Source organism: Melanotaenia boesemani, chromosome 9 (assembly GCF_017639745.1).
Source record: "Melanotaenia boesemani isolate fMelBoe1 chromosome 9, fMelBoe1.pri, whole genome shotgun sequence".
NCBI lineage: Eukaryota > Metazoa > Chordata > Actinopteri > Atheriniformes > Melanotaeniidae > Melanotaenia > Melanotaenia boesemani.
Window position 1 is genome coordinate 22573844 of NC_055690.1, and position 16978 is coordinate 22590821.

Here is a 16978-nt window from a genome sequence, read left to right on the forward strand (position 1 = left end):
GTTTAAAAAAAAAAAAAAAAATCTTATTAAGAATTTACCACATGAGGTGAATTAAATTAGAAACTAGACAGCACTCATAAAGCCCAGAGTTAAGTATTATAACATGCACCACAGCAGCATCTGCTGGCAAATTATCTCATGAAATGTAACAAGACTATCCAGAGCATGCCCTACTTTTGTCAACTGCTGTCATGTCTCCATCTTCATACTGAAGTGTGTTTATAGACTTTAAACAGAGATTTCAGTGAGAGAATTTTAGAGGTATTACTCCCTCTTGTGACATGTGAGCACATTAACACACTTGCAAGATCTCCTGCAGAAAAATAAAGAGGCTACATCAGTACATTAGTCAGTTACGGTAGCACAGATGCTTTATATTTATATTTAGAGTTTATACTTGTCTTTGTTTTATATAATGTAATTATTTAATAGTTATGAGTGGGAAAGAGATTTAAGTTAACTGAGAATGTTTCTAATAATATATCCTAAAAAATAAACAAAACTGCTATTTGTTATTTATGCAGGTGCATCAAACCGCAGCTAAAATCACTGGCTCTGGGTTTCCATGCTTTGGCAACACGTACCCTTGGTAAGTCTCCATCTAAGCCTGTCCTGTGGTGGCCATGTTGAAGTGTTTCAGATTTAAAAACAAATGGTGTTTTTGTTATTTTAAATCTAACACGTTATGATTCACAGCTTGGCACAGCTTGTTGTGGTCTTGTGTGTCAGTTTTAAAAAGTTTTATTGGCACTTTCTGACCTAAACGCAGCTGCTATGTATTTGCATATTTACTAGTTATCTTTTGATCATGTATTGATTCTGTCATGAAAACATCATCCTACACTGCTGGGTAATCAGCAGCTAACATGGATGTATTAGGAAGGAGAGATCGACTGGCAGATCGGTGGGCCATCTGCAGTGATGGGGGCTCTGCATCGCTCTGTCATGGTGCAAAAGGAGCTGAAAAGTGAAACACTTGATTTACTGACTGATCTGTGTTGCTGCCTTCACCTACTGTCATGAGCTGTGGGTCGTAACTGAAAGAATGAGATTACAGATACAAACATTTGAAATTAGTTTGTGGGGAAAGTGTGTGGGCTCTCCAGAAGCTGAGAAGCTGGGGAGACTAGCTAGCCTGGGAACGTCAGGGAATTCCCCTAATGAGCTGGAAGAAATGGTCAGAGAAAGGGAAATCTGGGCTTTTGTGCTTAAGCTACTGCCCCCTTGACAACCTTGGATAAGCAACAGAAAAATGATGGATAGATTAATTACAAAAGGGGGGGCCTGGCTCCCAAATATTGAACTCCTATTTTATCCCAGCTTTGACACTGCAGGTATTTTATTTTTTATTGATTGATTGATTGATTTTTTTTTTTTTTTTGCTTTTTCTTCCTTTATTTTGTCCTCCATCCCTAATGTTTTAAGGTTAGAAAAGTATCATGGTTAAGCAGTCAAAAAGATATTAAAACATATTTTATTGGGGAAAACTCAACCTACATTTCCCAAGTCACCAGCCTAGAAAACCCTGCAATCGATGGAGTGGGTTCCTGATCAAGTGTCAGGATGTGACAAGTTGGTAAGATTTGGTTGTTAAAGCTACATGTAGACCTTTTTCACTCACAGATAGATACAAAACGTCAGTGTACAACCTAAATGTTTATTGTAACTGTTCTGTGAATTGTTTAATTGTGATAATACCGTGTACCTGTGGTCCTGCAGCAGGGATCCCAGCACCCATCTACTTTGGAGCAATCATTGACACCACATGTCTCAAATGGGGTCAAAAGAGATGTGGAGGGATAGGAGCCTGTAGAATCTACAACACCACTGCCTACAGGTAGTACTGACATACATATTGCTGCAACCTTTGTGGATTAATAGTGGTAATGTAGGGGTTTCCCCCCCATTATTTACCATCTGTGTCTTACTGTTTTTTATGTGTGCAAATAAAATCTGGTATATTTTTACTTTCTGGCCAACTCCAGCTGTGAGTTAGACCTGCTAATAAACACAAATTAAACTTTTTTATACAGAATATCAAACTATGGAAACTCAACTTTGATATTCTGTATGTCAAAGTTTAATTTCTATAGTGTTGTCTCATGAAAATATATACTAAAATATGTGAGGGGTGTACTCAAGTGAGATACTGTGTGTGTGTGTGTGTGTATATATATATATATATACACACACACACACACAGTAATAATAAATAAATAAATAAACCTGACATGTCTCTTACTGTCTTCACTCTCAGGATAGCATATCTGGGCCTGACTCTGAGCCTGCGGACCATTTCATTTATTATTTGCATACCAGGCTTCATCCTGCTCAGTCGACAGCTGAAGGAGGAGGAAAGAAGTGCCATGCATGGAGCTCTGACTAATGGTGGAACCGAACTAGAGGCACTCAGGAAGGAAGAGTTTATGATTTCAAATTCTGACCAACCACCACACACATCAGACAACAGCAGAGACAGGAACACCCGGCTGTAACGCATCCAACAGGACTGACTCTACCACTTGTCTCTTCTACATGTGCTGGCCACTCACACTTTTGCTGTCGAAGTGTAAACAGAGTGATACTGTCCACATGCGCACACACTCACATACAAATGAGATTAGCAGGGAATCACGTATCCAATCATCTCATGTAAAGCATAAAATCTATATTTGTACTACCGAATGTGTGTAGGTGTTGTAAATATACCAGAAATTTGATATACCAGATATATTTCTTGAATGTACATGCTGTTGTTTTTGCTTAAAGACTAAATATGTTTTTTTTTTTTTTTTCAATTTCAATCCTGGTGCAAAGATCAGACAGGAAACTGTGCAAACTATTGCAAAACAGTACAATAATCAACACCAGCATTAGTGAGCTGTTTCTGTAGGATTGTTCTTTAAAATTAAAGTTTTTCTGCCACCAGTGTTGCAGAACAGAAGAAGTAAAGTGGCCTTAATTTAGAGGCACAACACAGACAAAAAAAAAAAAAATCAAGCCTTTAAAGTCAATTTTAAACATTCTGTTGTGCAAATACATGCTTGGACATGTACGTAACTTTGAGAGGACTTGTCAGTTTTTCATGTGATGTACAGTCTGCAGTATGTGCCTCATTCACTCAACAGTTACCTCTAGCTGTGTGCTATCAGTCCTACTGATAGGAAGGCAGTTTTGAACATTCAAATAGTGTTTCATTATTTTTAAATTTCAAGCTGCACGTCTTCAAGTGGGAGAACATTTTTAATCTATGACTGACTTAAAAGAATCATTCTTTTTACTTAAAGCTCATGGTTTTGTCTAATCGTAGTGCAGTTTCTGTTTTGTGGTTCTCTATGTGAAATTTGGTATCCATGATCATTAAAATGAAGGATATATTTTAGTGAGATGTGCTTGTATAGTGGAGGGCTGTTCTGACATTATTATGGGGCAGTTCTATTTTCTACCAAACTCTTGTCTTTGAACTGAGGAAAAGCTAAGCTTCTTTTAAGGCTGATAATTAGTATTAAAAATATCTCAATGTGGCTCACCAGGCTCTGGTGTTAAATGACCATTGTTGTGCCTTGGGCGAGGCAGTTTGTAATGTTGCAACATTAATTACTGGTAAACTAAATGTTGTTCAAGTGTTAGGTGGAGAAAAAGTCAATATGTGTTATCACAGGAACTGTTCATTGTTGCTGATTTGGTAGTAGATAGGCAAGTTCTGCTCCCCTCCCCATGGCTGTTTTACACGTTTCTGTGTTCAGTTGTTTGTTTGTAAAAAAGGTTACTTGTGCCAAAATCCTGAAATATTGTGATGCTCTCACAGATTTCAGTTTTGTTAATGTACGAGGCTTAATTCCAAAATCAAATGTCAAACCCTCAATGTGAAACTGGTGATCTCTAAAAGTACCATCACCCAACTAATAACTAATGTAAAAAATTATGTATATATACATATATATATATATATATATATATATATATGTGTGTGTGTGTGTGTGTGTGTGTGTGTGTGTGTGTGTGTGTGTGTGTGTGTGTGTGTGTGTGTGTGTGAACCCAGACACCCACAAACTTTTAGAACTGTTGGAAATATAAAGAAATACTATGATGTCCAGACAAAACAATAAAGGGCTGGAGGACACTGTTCAAAGATGTTCACCATTAAAAGCTGCAAAAAGAATGAGTGACCTCCACCTTTTATTTATTTGCAGTGTTATTGTGTCAGCTGAGAAGCACTGGATTCTGCTGTCTACTGCTGAAAGATTGTTCCTGCTTTTTTAATTTATGTCGCTTCAAGCTATCTTAAACTTCAAGAGGCCAGAAAACCAGTCAAGGTGTTGCCTTTAATTTTACCCAATGTAAATTATCCCAAATTTAAAACTTAAAACTTATTACTCATTAACTTTCAAGAGGCATTTGTTGTGCCCTTAAATACAGGCACCATCACCTGAGGAAAGTCTGTGGACAAAGAGGTAAGAGGATTGTATAATATAAGGTTTGATAGATAAAGAAAAAAAAATCTCAATTTTTGTTTTTCATCTGAATGCAAAAAATTTGATTGAAAAATAAAAATATTTCCACAGTAAGCTATTAGTATCATTTATCTGTAATGTACAAGTTGATGTTTGTTTAAATATAGATTATTTTTCCATTATTTCAGCCCATGATAAGTAGTTTCCCTGTTTCATACAATGCCATTTTATCACTTCATTCATGAAATAAAAAATGGTAAAAGAAAACCTCCTGCTTGACTGATTTAGACAATATTATAATTGTCAATTTTTAAATCCTTGTCCTTTTACTGGCTGCTGTAACAACTGGAATTTTCCCATTGTGGGACTAATAAAGGACTATTTATCAAACTCTGGTTCAAAGCAAGTCACAAACTGATTCAGAGAGAAGCAGTGTATGCAGGAAACAAATCTTACTTCAATAATGTCAAACATTTACCTTCAGTAAAGAAACCAGGTTGTAAATTTATTTTTGTGAAAAAAAAAATCTCAAATGTAAAGCAATAAAAAAAATATATAAATAAAACTTAATGTCCAATCAAATTATGTTTTTGGTGTTACTAATTACAGGTGCTTAATGACATATTGGTGAATGTCATAAATTTAAAAAAAATAAAACACAGAATAATCAAAGTAAACTTTATTAAAGGAAATGCTTCACAAACAGCTAAAAAGGCACTTCAATTAGTTTTCTTTGAGCCAACAGAGATATATGAACACAACCTGAAAAGATGTTCTTCTGATCCAAAATGTCATTAGCTCAAAGAAGAAAAAAAAAAAACTTTCAACATGTAATTAAAACCTTTACTGCTCTCCAAATGACACAACTCAGTCTGGTAGAAATGATACAAAAAAAATCATACATTCGTTTTTCATAACACAGAATACTAACACAAAATTATGTGAACCGCATCACAGCAATTATAAAAGTAAATGGACACTAAGAATCAACAACACAATAAGACATTCTTCTGTCCAAGATCTATTTTTCCCAATTTTAAGTCAAAGATTTATGTAAGTTTTCTATTTTTACAGATTTTCTTTTACATCTCTTCATAGCAGGATGCATTTGCAGGTTCAAATTAGAGACGAAACCTAAAGAAATTATGTATATGTTGGATCTTATATTATTATTCATTACATAAAAGTATTCAGAAATGTGGGAAAGTCATTTCTCAAAGTGTAGCTCTACATGCAAACATCGTCTGCAAAGCCTCACATGCATACAATGAATATACCGTCTGCAGTTAAGCTAAAATTAGGCACACATTGCAGTCCTGCATAGTGCATAAACATTGATGTAAATCTTTAATGTAAAAATACACATACACCATTTGCTGCGATAATGAACTGCTTTAGCTTTCAGAGAACGTTGCATGCTACACTATGCACTAAGACTAAAACCATAAACCAGAAAACACCCATTTTTGTCAATTATTCTACACAGTAAGCATTCTGTGATCACACCTGAGTCAATTACTAACCTGTTATTCTGCACAACTAATCTGTTGATTGCATTCACCTGAAAAAATATATCCTCTCAGTTACGCTGCAGAAGACAGAAACAGGAAACCTTGAAATATTACTCGTTCCATTTAAGCCTGGCTGCTATCCATACAACAATTCAACCGATTTAAAGCCATTACTGCTACAAGGCAGAAGTCTGTACTTCTGATGATCCAATCCTGGTGTGGTGGTATAAACAATGACACGGAGTGCTCTATGATGGTGACAAATGTGTTGCGATGGCTTTCTTGTGATTTGGATAAGTTGCAGCAACCATTACATTTAACTAGTCGTCCTTTTTGTTTCCATTATCTTGACGATTCTGAAAGTACAAGGACATGGAGGGAAAAAAACATCAGTCACCATATAATATTACATTAAGCACCATAAAATGCATCAGACGTTAATGTGATAATGATTTAAAAAAAAAACAAAAAAAACTGTTGCCTATTTATTTTGTTGCACACTGACAAAATGTTCTAATTCTTTTTAAAGCCACGACGTGCCGAATGGTCTGATTCAGATATTCTTGCTAAAAATGAAACAACCGCATACAGAATAATTTCTGTTTTAACTTAACATTCATCATTTAGAAAACCAATTGCAAATAACTGACATTTTCTCTAACACAGCACCAGGCTCCCACGTTTTCTTTTTAGAAACACATACTGGTATATTATCAGAGTGGAGCAAAGAACAAAAGTTTTTCAAGCAAAAAATACTAACAAACCTCAAATTTAAAATAGTTTGTATCTGTACTTTTGGAAGTGAAAACTGAATAAAACAGAAATATTAAACAAGGTACACTCAGACTGTAAATGTAATGTAAAAACAGTGGAGTCACTTTGAAGCGTTCACATGAACACAAAGCTTTATGCTAGACAGTGAGTGGGCCAGATGCTTGGAATTTGAGTATGTTAGTCAGAAGACCAGTCATATGATTAGTCTGGCATGTTGATTGGCTGGTACTTTTGCTGCCGCTTGAGGAAAGAAAATAAAATCTCTTTTCTCAACTTTCTACCAAAGCAAAGGACCCAGAATTTAGTCTGTCACCCTCATTCAAAGTGAATGAGAAATGCGACCACCGACGCCTTCAATGTGAGAATCAGCCTTAACCACCTTTCAGTTCTTCCATCTAGCTGCAATGATAAGCTCTTTGCTAAGCTAACTTTGCTCTTCACAAATTAACTAAACAAGCTGGCTTAATCCCATGTCGGTGTGTCCCTTCAAATATCAGATATTTTGTGGAATCGGGCGAGGCGTAACATGGCCAAATTGGTGTGTAGTGTGGAGTATAAAATGTGTGATATATCCTTCATACCATCTCTCCAATTAGCCATAATTAGGACATAATGTTACACACAACATGTGGCATGATAAAATGTTGCATTGTAGGCATGTGTGATTTGGTGTGGATTATTTATGCATTAAAATCCTGCAAAGTGCTATTATCAGACATCATCAAAACTTCACACTAACTTCACTAAAAACACCAAGGTGGGCTCATTTACCTCTGTTACTATGAGGTAGTAATGCCCCCCAAGTGTATAATACTTTTTATGACCAAGTCACTATGCCTTTCTATTTGATTTTAGCATTACCTGGAGCTCCTGATGTTCTTTTAGCAGCCTGTCGTACTCCCTGGCAAGGCCGTCCATCTGCTTCTTCATTACCTCTGCCTCTGACTGGGACTTCTTCAGGGCTGCAGAAAAACAAAATCACACATCACCACAAAACTTCCCATCTGTGTCCCACCTGCTACATGTGACTAGTCTGCAGTTGTCCTATAAGTTTTCCTGTGGTTAGGATATAAAAATAATCCATCCATCCATTTTCCTCTGCTCATCTGAGGACAAGTCAACTGATTCAGGAGGGAAACGCATGCTGGTGACCTCCAGCTGGTCCTCCAGTTATAAAAATAATAAAGAACGTAAAAATGTGCAAAACTATGCCAATATTGTGTGTACATGTAGATAAAAACCAACCATCTCCAGAGGTCTTCAGCTCTTCTTTCAGCTTCCCCACATTTTTCCTTAAAAGCTCCATGCCCTCTGCAGTTGCCTTATCACCCTTCCCTTCCATCAAAGTCTGAAAGACATCAAATTATATGAATGTTAAGTACATAGAACTAAATGCAGTTATTAGATATGTGAAACTCGTGTATAACATTAAGTGTTTTTATACACACAATATGCAGTGTATGCAAAGCCTACCTGTTTCAGTAACTCATTGTCCTTCATGTACTTCTCTGCTGTCTTGTTAGCATTTTCAGCCTGAACTTGAAGAGCAGCCGTAGTTCCAGACGCGGATGCCAGCTGATTAATTAAAGTAATCAATCGCTTCATAACACTGCAAGAAAAGTAGGGGTTAGAAGATGGCCTGGTTCAAAGAGGAAATATGGCGCTGCAGTATTTGAACAAGCATTTACTCACAGCCAAAGGAAGACTGCAAAGCCAGAGATGTAGAGGTTCCTCTGGGCCCTAAACAGCTTCATATGCAGGTGATCAAACATATTTGGTTGAAGCTTAGCATCTGTGCCAATTTCTTTAGACGAGTACTTCCTCACCTCACGCACAGCATCTAAAAAAAGAAATGAGTTGCAACGGGAAACCTGAATGAACAAACTGCTGTGTACAATCACTCTGTGTACAGATATTTTCTGTTGACAGAGTATTCTGCAACCTTAGTGCATGAATATTTTAGTACCTTTATGTTTTATGTATCTTGCACTACATATCAGCTGCAAAACACTATCTGATCCACAATCAAAACAAAAAACATTTACATAAGGATTCCTTATGGTATAATTAGGTTGACCTTTGTTAGAAACTGATGATGAACTTGCAGCTCATGGATACAGTATAATAAAATAGAGTCAAATGATTTTTATGCTTACCAAGGAAAAGAACAATAAGTATTATGATCATGGTGAGAAACACTTTGTTCCAGAACCTGGCCACACAGTCCCAGATGCTCAGCTTGAAAATGCTCTGCCACCTGCAAAATTAAATGCACTTAACGGGCACCGTCTAACACTTTATGTATTAAGTCACAACTATCTCCTGCTGAATCAACAGCTACTGTTACTTACCTCCTGGCTGAGATGAAGGGTAAGCAGAGGATGACAATGGTGGCCATCTCTGCATAGAGGAATAGTGCCACAGCAGTCCACTGCAATGTCATGTCTCCTGAAGATGACCATATATATATATATAGAGAGAGAACTTTAGCCACCAAACTCACAACATGAATTATCATGTTTTAAGTGAACTCTAAAAAGCAAATAATGTGAAGTGGAAAATGGATTTACCAGGGGGTGCACAATCAGAATCAGAAGTATTTTATTAATCCCAGACTAGCAAATTTCATAATCTGACACACCCCTCTGCTAGAATATGCACCCCTTCCTAATTCTGACTGGAAGATTGCTTTAAACGGCACGAATGTCTTTCTTGTTTTTGGTACAACTATGCTTGTGGTAAATTACATACAGTATTCAAAAACACAACTACGTCGGATGTACAATCGATAGTTTAAGCCACGTTACTGCTGCGAGGCATGGTATTTTAAGCAGCTCGCACTTCATATTCCCAATCCACGTCTTCAATTTGCAAACTAAGTTTGTTCCACGTTATTGTTACATTGCTACCGCAACAGAAAGACAGATAATAGAGGAAAAAAAGGAAAATATTGATTTGTCACTTAGCACTTATCCCCATTCCATTTTTAACGTCAGTTCAATTCCGTTAGCTAATGCTAACGCTCAACCGCTAAATGTTTCACATTTAAACCTGTCATGTCAACAAGACAGATATTTATGCAACAATTCGGCCATAAAAACATGTAGCATACTCACAAATTGTAGATATGCTGACTGAAAGAAAGTAACTTCATAAAGTTTTTCTTCCTGATCACCTCTTCCTGTTTCAGCGGCTTTGGCTGGAGAAAAAAAAACTCGCTAAAGACAGACTTCCGGTTCAATAATTCAAAATAAAACAAATTTTGGCTTTTGAATTTTTTAGCCTGGTGTACCTTAAATTCTTGTAATTTCGGTTTCGTACAATGAAATATTATTCCTGCTAAGGTTAATACCATTGACTCACCTAATCCTTGAATTAGGCCGTGAATTTGGCTTCTTCCCTTCACCATGAATTCCTATTCAAATATACTTTTTACTTTGAAGGCAGACAGTATTACTCCCTGTATGTTAGTTTTTAATCACCGCAAAACTAAATTTAGATACAACTATATTTCTGTAAGTAGCTAGTTGTGCTAAAATGTTCGTAATTAGCAGATAAGTTATTAATACATTTATACACACACACACACACACACACAATATATATATATATATATATATATATATATACTGCTTCACAAACAGAACAAAACACTGTATTCCCGTTAATATGCATAATTTTTATTTTGTTATGTACATGATCACACGTAGTCTTGAATAATAAAAACATAGCAATAATAAAGGCAAGCAATACAATTATAGATGTCCAGTTTTATTTGGAATACAAACAGACAACATATATATAAAAACTATGACACTTAAATCTGTTTATGTTCTGAGATCATCAACTGATCCATACGTAGTCTGAAGGTAATCTATTACAGCTGAGGTGCTTGACAAAGAATTGAACACCTTTCTCTCAGGCTGGGAGCTAACCCTCTCCAGCATGTAGATAAGATGGTGGTGGAAGCATGTGAATGGTGTCCCCTGCGCAATGGAGATGTCCACCCAGTCCCAAATACACTCCAAAGGAGTATCCTCATATCCGGCAAACATGGCAGGGTTAGCAAGCAAACCCCGTGCAGCCATCACACCTAAAGAGAATACCAGAAAAAAACTGATAAGTGGTAATAAGAAAATAAAATATATTTACATCGGTCAATGGTGCAACTTTTCAAAAAGACACTTCATTTGACAAGCATACCATCGACACCAGTTAGCTGGTGAATGGACTCCACGTCACGGAGGTACTTTATATCCCCATTGGCAATGACGGGGACGGATACACTGTCTTTTATTGTCTTTATGGAATCATAATGAACCGGCTGGTGGCGCTCGTCTGTTGTACGGCCATGGACTGTTATCCATGATACGCCTGCTGATTCAGCCTTTTGACACAGATCCACTGTTTGTCTCAAGTCCTTGTGAATCCTGTGTGAAAATGTATTTCTTTAAAAACAACAATCATTATAACAAGTAATTTCCTCTTTTTTTTCTTTTGCTCTTTCACTATTGATTCATAATCAAGAAATTATAAAAATAAAAAACATAATCAGCATTTTATGATGCTTTGATTTTATAAGCTGATAACTCACAAAATAATCATATCAATACAAAACTGACATTATCCTTTTAATACCATAATTATAGTTAGTACCAGTATATCACTTTCTGATTGTAAAATAAACATCATCATTCTCTGGAGCATAAATTATCCAATGATCATATAACCTAAAATAATGTGAGACGTAGTTTGTCATTTCTGTTCAGCAATGTTACTCACAAAGCAACCCAGACACATACCGAACACATACCAAATATCAGCCTATGAAGTCCAGTCTATATGAATCATGACAAACTGGTAATTTTTTTTTTTTTTTTACCTTATCTTGATGGAAGCTGTGTAGTTTGGATTGTCCACTTGGTTTCTAACATGTCTCACCATGTCTTTAACAAGTTCAGGCTTATTGATTAGGCATGCACCATACCCAGCTGACATAGCCCATCTGTAAACACAACAAATAAGCCAATCAAGTAACTTTTGAAAGATTTGCAGATTTGTTCTGAAGGCAAGGGGTTTAACAGATTTGTGTGTGACAATCCATCGTGCTAACTATTAATTAATAACAAAAACAACAGGGATCTCTGGGGGAACTTAAGTTGATTCTAACGGCTCAAGGGATAAACATCCTTGTAGTATTCAACCCAGTATTCAAATGACATATTAAGCATGTCATTTACCTAATATTGGCTGCTACCTTTGTTTTACTTGTGTTTTGAAAGTTGATCTCTGTTTATTATATGGTAATTTGTGTACTTGTGGTTGTGCTGCCTTCCTTGGCCAAGTCATGCTTGAAAAACAGATTTCTAATCTAAATGAGATTTTTATCTGGTTCAATAAAGGAGAAACAAAAACACTTTGTCATTAGATGTGTATAATTAATCAAATTACTATAATAACAGAATAAAACAAAGAAATAAATAAATGGCTGTGAGTCAAAACTGATTAGCCCTATATTCTTCATTGTACCTCTGAGGACAACCACAGTTGAGATCAACTCCATCTGAAAACGGTGCCACCACACAGGCTGCATCAGCAAGCGTCTGGGCATCATGGGCAGCAAACTGCACGATCAAGGGCCGATCGCCTGCAGAAAAAGAAAAACAAACACTTATTTTTATATCATCAAGTCTCCAAGTTATGGCAGAACAGTATCATGTGCAATCTAAAATATTTATCATAATTTTATCTGGCTAAGAAGCTGTGCACAAGTAGCTGGAAGGCAGTAAAAATTACGACAGGAGCACACGACTCGCCTTCATTGGTGGTGAATTCGCTGTCTCTGGCTTTGACAGATCGCATGAAGTCAGCAGCAACTATCATTGGGGTGAAGCAGATATCACAATTGTACTTCCTAACCAAAGACCGAAACGCCAACCTGTTGAAAGCGAGACTTTGTTACAGTGCGTAAATTTGAGTACTGAGAACGCTGGTGGTGTGAAATTTAATACACGTTAGACGAAACAGCAGAAATAAATAAACAAATAAATAAAGTTATGGCAACAGTTAACGAACGAAAACAGGTTTTACTTACTTTGAATATCGTACCATTGGTGCACAAAATTTGAGCACTTTTCCCTTTTCAAACATGTCCATGGTGTTGCCGGTGTATCCGCTGGCAGTCTTCATTTTTGTCACTACTCAGCCTCAAGCTATTTTAAACCCCCGGAAGACTCTCTAAAGGATGTCCGTTATCTATCATTTATACCAATGTTTCAAGTAATGAGCAAACATTTCTGTATACTATAAAACACCATTCTGCTATAAACTATACACAAAAGCCACACGAAAGATTGAAACAACCACATTCAAATGCGTCTGCGCAGTGCGCACGCTTACAGGAAACGGGGGCGTTTTGACCTATGAACCTTTACGTCATATAACACATTTATTTATTTTCTCTCTATATATACATACATTTAAAAAAACATCCCACACTCGACGTAACTGGGTAAGCTTTTCTTTTTCTTTTCAATTACTTTATTTCTTTAAAATGTACAAAAAATACTCGATGTTACGCTGATGCGTCAACGTCATGCTGCCTTCAGGCTCTGTGGGGAAACGCGCAACTTGGGTTTTTCAGAAACCAAAGCACAAAATACTGCAAATTTCAGATTGTGGAAAAAAATAAATAAATAAAAAATAGTAATAACTGCGTGACAAGTAGTAATTTTATATGCATAAACGTACAACTATTGCCAGTGTCAATAAAAATGTCCTCAAAAGTTTATTGTAATTTCATATACTTAATTGAAATTAAAATGTGCACAATTTTTGCTATAAAAAAAGACCCTAAAATGTATGCATCTGTCAAAGATTTAAAATAACGACACATTCTGAATAATATGTGTAATTAATGAGACATGTATAGTGGTATGTATATATGTAAATATAAGCCGCAAGTTACATTTATTGACTCCTTGACTGGATATGAGAAGCCATAGATTGCACCTTCCCTTTGCGGCCACAAGAGGGAAGTGCAACACAATTGGAAAACTTCTGCTCATTAAAAGGGATGCTGCACCCAAAATCAAATTATGAAACAGTTTCATAACCCAGCAAAATTCGTAAGCTATTCATTTGCCTACGAATATAACCTCTAAGAGGGTTGAATCATGTTTCACACTGAGCCCCCCTCTAAATATATACATATTGCTATGGACAAAAGGTGGTTAGGTATTTCTGCCACCTTTCTCTATCACACACACACACACACACACACACACACACACACACACAAAAAGCAGTTTTGAAAAAGTGATCCTTTTATTTCCAACTGATTTACATCCAAAACAAAAAGGACATTAACAGATAAATCAGGCATCATAAAAATATCCTTTGCCACTGCTGTGAAGATACTTTTGTTAATGAGCTGCTAAAATCTCAGATCTTTGAGCTTCAAAACAGTATAAATGCAGTTTTAATCCAAGTCATACCAAAGGTACAGTCCAGCAGAGAGAGGCAGAAAGCAAAGAAGTGATCCACATTTCAGTAAATTATACAGTCAGGAGCCATCATTTACCTACCTACTAAAAATCAGTTTAAGCTTTACAAACTGAAAACGAACAGCAAAGTTACCAATCACTTGTCACATACACTAAAATGGAGGTGTAAACAATAAAAATAAGGCTTGTAAAGGCTTACACTATGTTGTGCACACATACCCCGTGGTTTAAAACTAAAAAAAAGAAAGTGGAAACACCTTCAAAAGATAGCATCATGTGGATAAATGATTTCAAGTCATTCCAAACCAAGGTAACCTATTAAAAAAAATAAAAAAATAAAAGAAAAATAATTCAGACTAAAACCAAAAGAGAAATAAAAAAGTATGTAAGAAATTGTTCTAATTTTGTGTGACATCAGCTGATAAAGAAAAAAAAAAAAAAAGATATCCTGCTTTAACAGCTGTAGCTGAGGGATCTGGTAAAACAACCATCAACAAAAATACTCCAACTAGGCCATAAATACATAAACACAACATAGATCAAGAATCTGTAATAAATCCTTGTCTACCATCTGTACAAATCACAGCACAGATGCTTCCTGTACACACCTTGGGACGGATACTTAAAATCAGAAGCTACACAACTACAAAAAGACAACACAGCAGGTCAGTGCAAAAACAAGGCTTAGCCTTTTAAGCATTCACATCAAGCACAAAGGCAAACATCATCCTTCTGGACTAAATTTGCTCCTTCCACCCTTCTCCCATCAAGGGGGTGAGTTTTAGAAAAGATAGAAAAGAACAACAAAAAATTGTGGCTTCATGGCAGTCCCTCATCAAAGAAAACAACAAAAATCAGATCAAGTTGATGTTGCCGTGATGCGTTTTGATGAGGCTGAAGTGGCGGTCACCATCCTTTCATCTTGTGATGAGCCTCAGTTTGAGGAGGCCACCTCTCCAGCGAAGGGGAAAGAATGTAGAGGCAGAAAAAGATGAGTCCACTGGGTCTACAGATGTGCTGATGAGTCATGACACAAAATGACCTTTTTAACCCTGTTGAGGAACCACCAAAGAGTCCCAACTAGCTTCAGTGCAACCTTCCAAGAGTATCAATACAAGGGTTTTGGAAATGACCCCTGCCATCTGCCCCACCTCTTCCCCTCCAGTCTCACTGAGGCAGCCTCCTGCTGCTCGCGGCCTCGAGCTCCACACTGGATAGGAAACGTCTGGATAGCCTGTGGGAGTTGTAGTTCAGCTCTGTGGTGAAGGCTGCGCTGGTTTTTTTGGGGTAGATGATGGTGGTACTCTTGAAGCGTTGGGGACGCAGACGTGGCTCAAACTCCAGCTGCGTCTTGTAGTGGCGCCAGGTGCTATGGGCCACTGCTACAATGGTCTGCCTGCAATGTCTAAGGCCTTGGCCTGATGGATGCAGGTCCACATCCTGGATGAAGTGACGGTCAGAGTCATAGTGCACAGATGAGATGTATCTGTGGATGAAAGAAAATGTTAGTTACAGGTGTCAAGTCTGCACCCTCCACTGTTTGCATATAACAGTTTATGCACAGGGCATCATAACACAATCAAAAGGCAACCCACCTCAACTCCTTTGAGGGTAACGGATCAAGTGCTATTCCTTCTCCAAAGGACAGTGGCTGTAGCTGTGGGAAAGATGCAGCTGGTGAAACTGGAATCTGCATGCAAAAAAGTTATTTGAAATAAAATAAGCTGCCTATCAACACGTGCCGCTTTGACCCACTTGGCCAGATCTTACTACAAAGTTCAAGCAGTTTTTAAGAAGAACTATCAGAGAACTCCAATTTATTTTAAGAGACGCAGTAAAACAATAGACATTTTGAGCCTGGCAGGCAGCATTAATATCCGAACCAACTTCCGGTGTTCAGAGGCAACATCCATGCAAATACACCAGAGTTTTTAAATGTGTTGGACAAACCAACCTCAGGCATTTATCTCTCCACCTGTGGAAGCAGTCAATGGATGCTACGCCACGTTGTAAAACAAGACTTTAAAGCAAAGGCGCAGAATATAACTTACCAGGGAACCTTTTCCATCGTCCTCAGACACGGGGCTCACACCACCGGCTTTCTCAGTACTCACAGGCTGCAACCAGGCACTGGGGCTCGGGCTCGGTGGTAACCCCGAGTCCGGGCTATCAAGTCCTCTATCAGCCCTGCTGCAGCTCATATCCAGAGGCTCTCCTTCGCATACATTTGGCAAGTTTAATTTGCCAACCATTTCTGGTTAACAAGTTGCAAAAGTCCAACAAGCAAGGCGCGGGTTATGAAAGAGAAACACTTCCAGATTGCAGCTCCTCGTGTTCTTTATTTATTTGATTGCGAAGTCCCTCGTGTTGCTGCAAAGTTCCTCCGGACAGCACGCAGAGCTGCAGGATGGAAAAATCCTCAACCCGTGGCGGATTTTTAATATTTTCAACAACTTTACTTCTGTCTGAGTCTGGGGAAGAATGAGGACACAGCAACCCGCCGCTCTTCAAACTCCCAGCGTCTCAAAGGGGGCTTTCAATTCCACAAACACAGTTAAGGAAACGCCTTTCTGAGAATTTATTGGTTGCTGATTGGTTAAAAGATAATTGTCAACAAGAGACAAAACCAGCAATGGGAACCTTTCCAGGCCTTCCTTCAAATTGGACCCAGTAAAAAAAAATCAGGTTGATAGGTTTTCCTGCTATTGTGCAAAATGTGCAAAGTAAAAACTGC

The 16978-nt window shown here is 37.4% G+C and overlaps 2 protein-coding genes and 1 pseudogene across 3 annotated transcripts in view; 1 reads left to right on the forward strand and 2 right to left on the reverse strand.

The window, feature by feature from the left end:
* LOC121645874 (solute carrier organic anion transporter family member 1C1-like) overlaps positions 1 to 2703 on the forward strand; it is a 34945-nt gene extending 32242 nt beyond the window's left edge. The window contains exons 13-15 of the mRNA XM_041994632.1: positions 525 to 589; positions 1720 to 1837; positions 2258 to 2703. Of these exons, the coding sequence (XP_041850566.1) occupies positions 525 to 589; positions 1720 to 1837; positions 2258 to 2495 (421 nt within the window). The 3' untranslated portion in view covers positions 2496 to 2703. The remainder of the gene's footprint in view (positions 1 to 524; positions 590 to 1719; positions 1838 to 2257) is intronic.
* Positions 2704 to 5118: 2415 nt separating this feature from the next.
* On the reverse strand, positions 5119 to 13142 carry LOC121645875 (annotated as a pseudogene).
* A 910-nt stretch (positions 13143 to 14052) lies between these two features.
* rflnb (refilin B) lies at positions 14053 to 16921 on the reverse strand. Of its 2 annotated transcripts, none has more exons than XM_041994842.1 (3): positions 16296 to 16921; positions 15840 to 15901; positions 14053 to 15730 (listed from the first exon to the last, which is right to left on the reverse strand). In XM_041994842.1, exons 1-3 carry the CDS (start codon positions 16494 to 16496, stop codon positions 15412 to 15414), a joined length of 582 nt encoding a protein of 193 aa, XP_041850776.1. In that variant the 5' UTR covers positions 16497 to 16921; the 3' UTR covers positions 14053 to 15411. The 2 variants fall into 2 exon arrangements, with proteins under 2 accessions (XP_041850776.1, XP_041850775.1); XM_041994841.1 differs by having other exon boundaries at positions 15840 to 15934.
* Positions 16922 to 16978: the final 57 nt, after the last annotated feature.

Coding starts and splice junctions, on each gene's coding strand:
- rflnb (XM_041994841.1), bottom strand. CDS start 16,496: ATGGTTGGCAAATTAAACTTGCCAAATGTATGCGAAGGAGAGCCTCTG. Junction 15,935..16,295: donor ACGATGGAAAAGGTTCCCTG/GTAAGTTATATT, acceptor TTTTGCATGCAG/ATTCCAGTTTCACCAGCTGC. Junction 15,731..15,839: donor TTACCCTCAAAGGAGTTGAG/GTGGGTTGCCTT, acceptor TTTCATCCACAG/ATACATCTCATCTGTGCACT.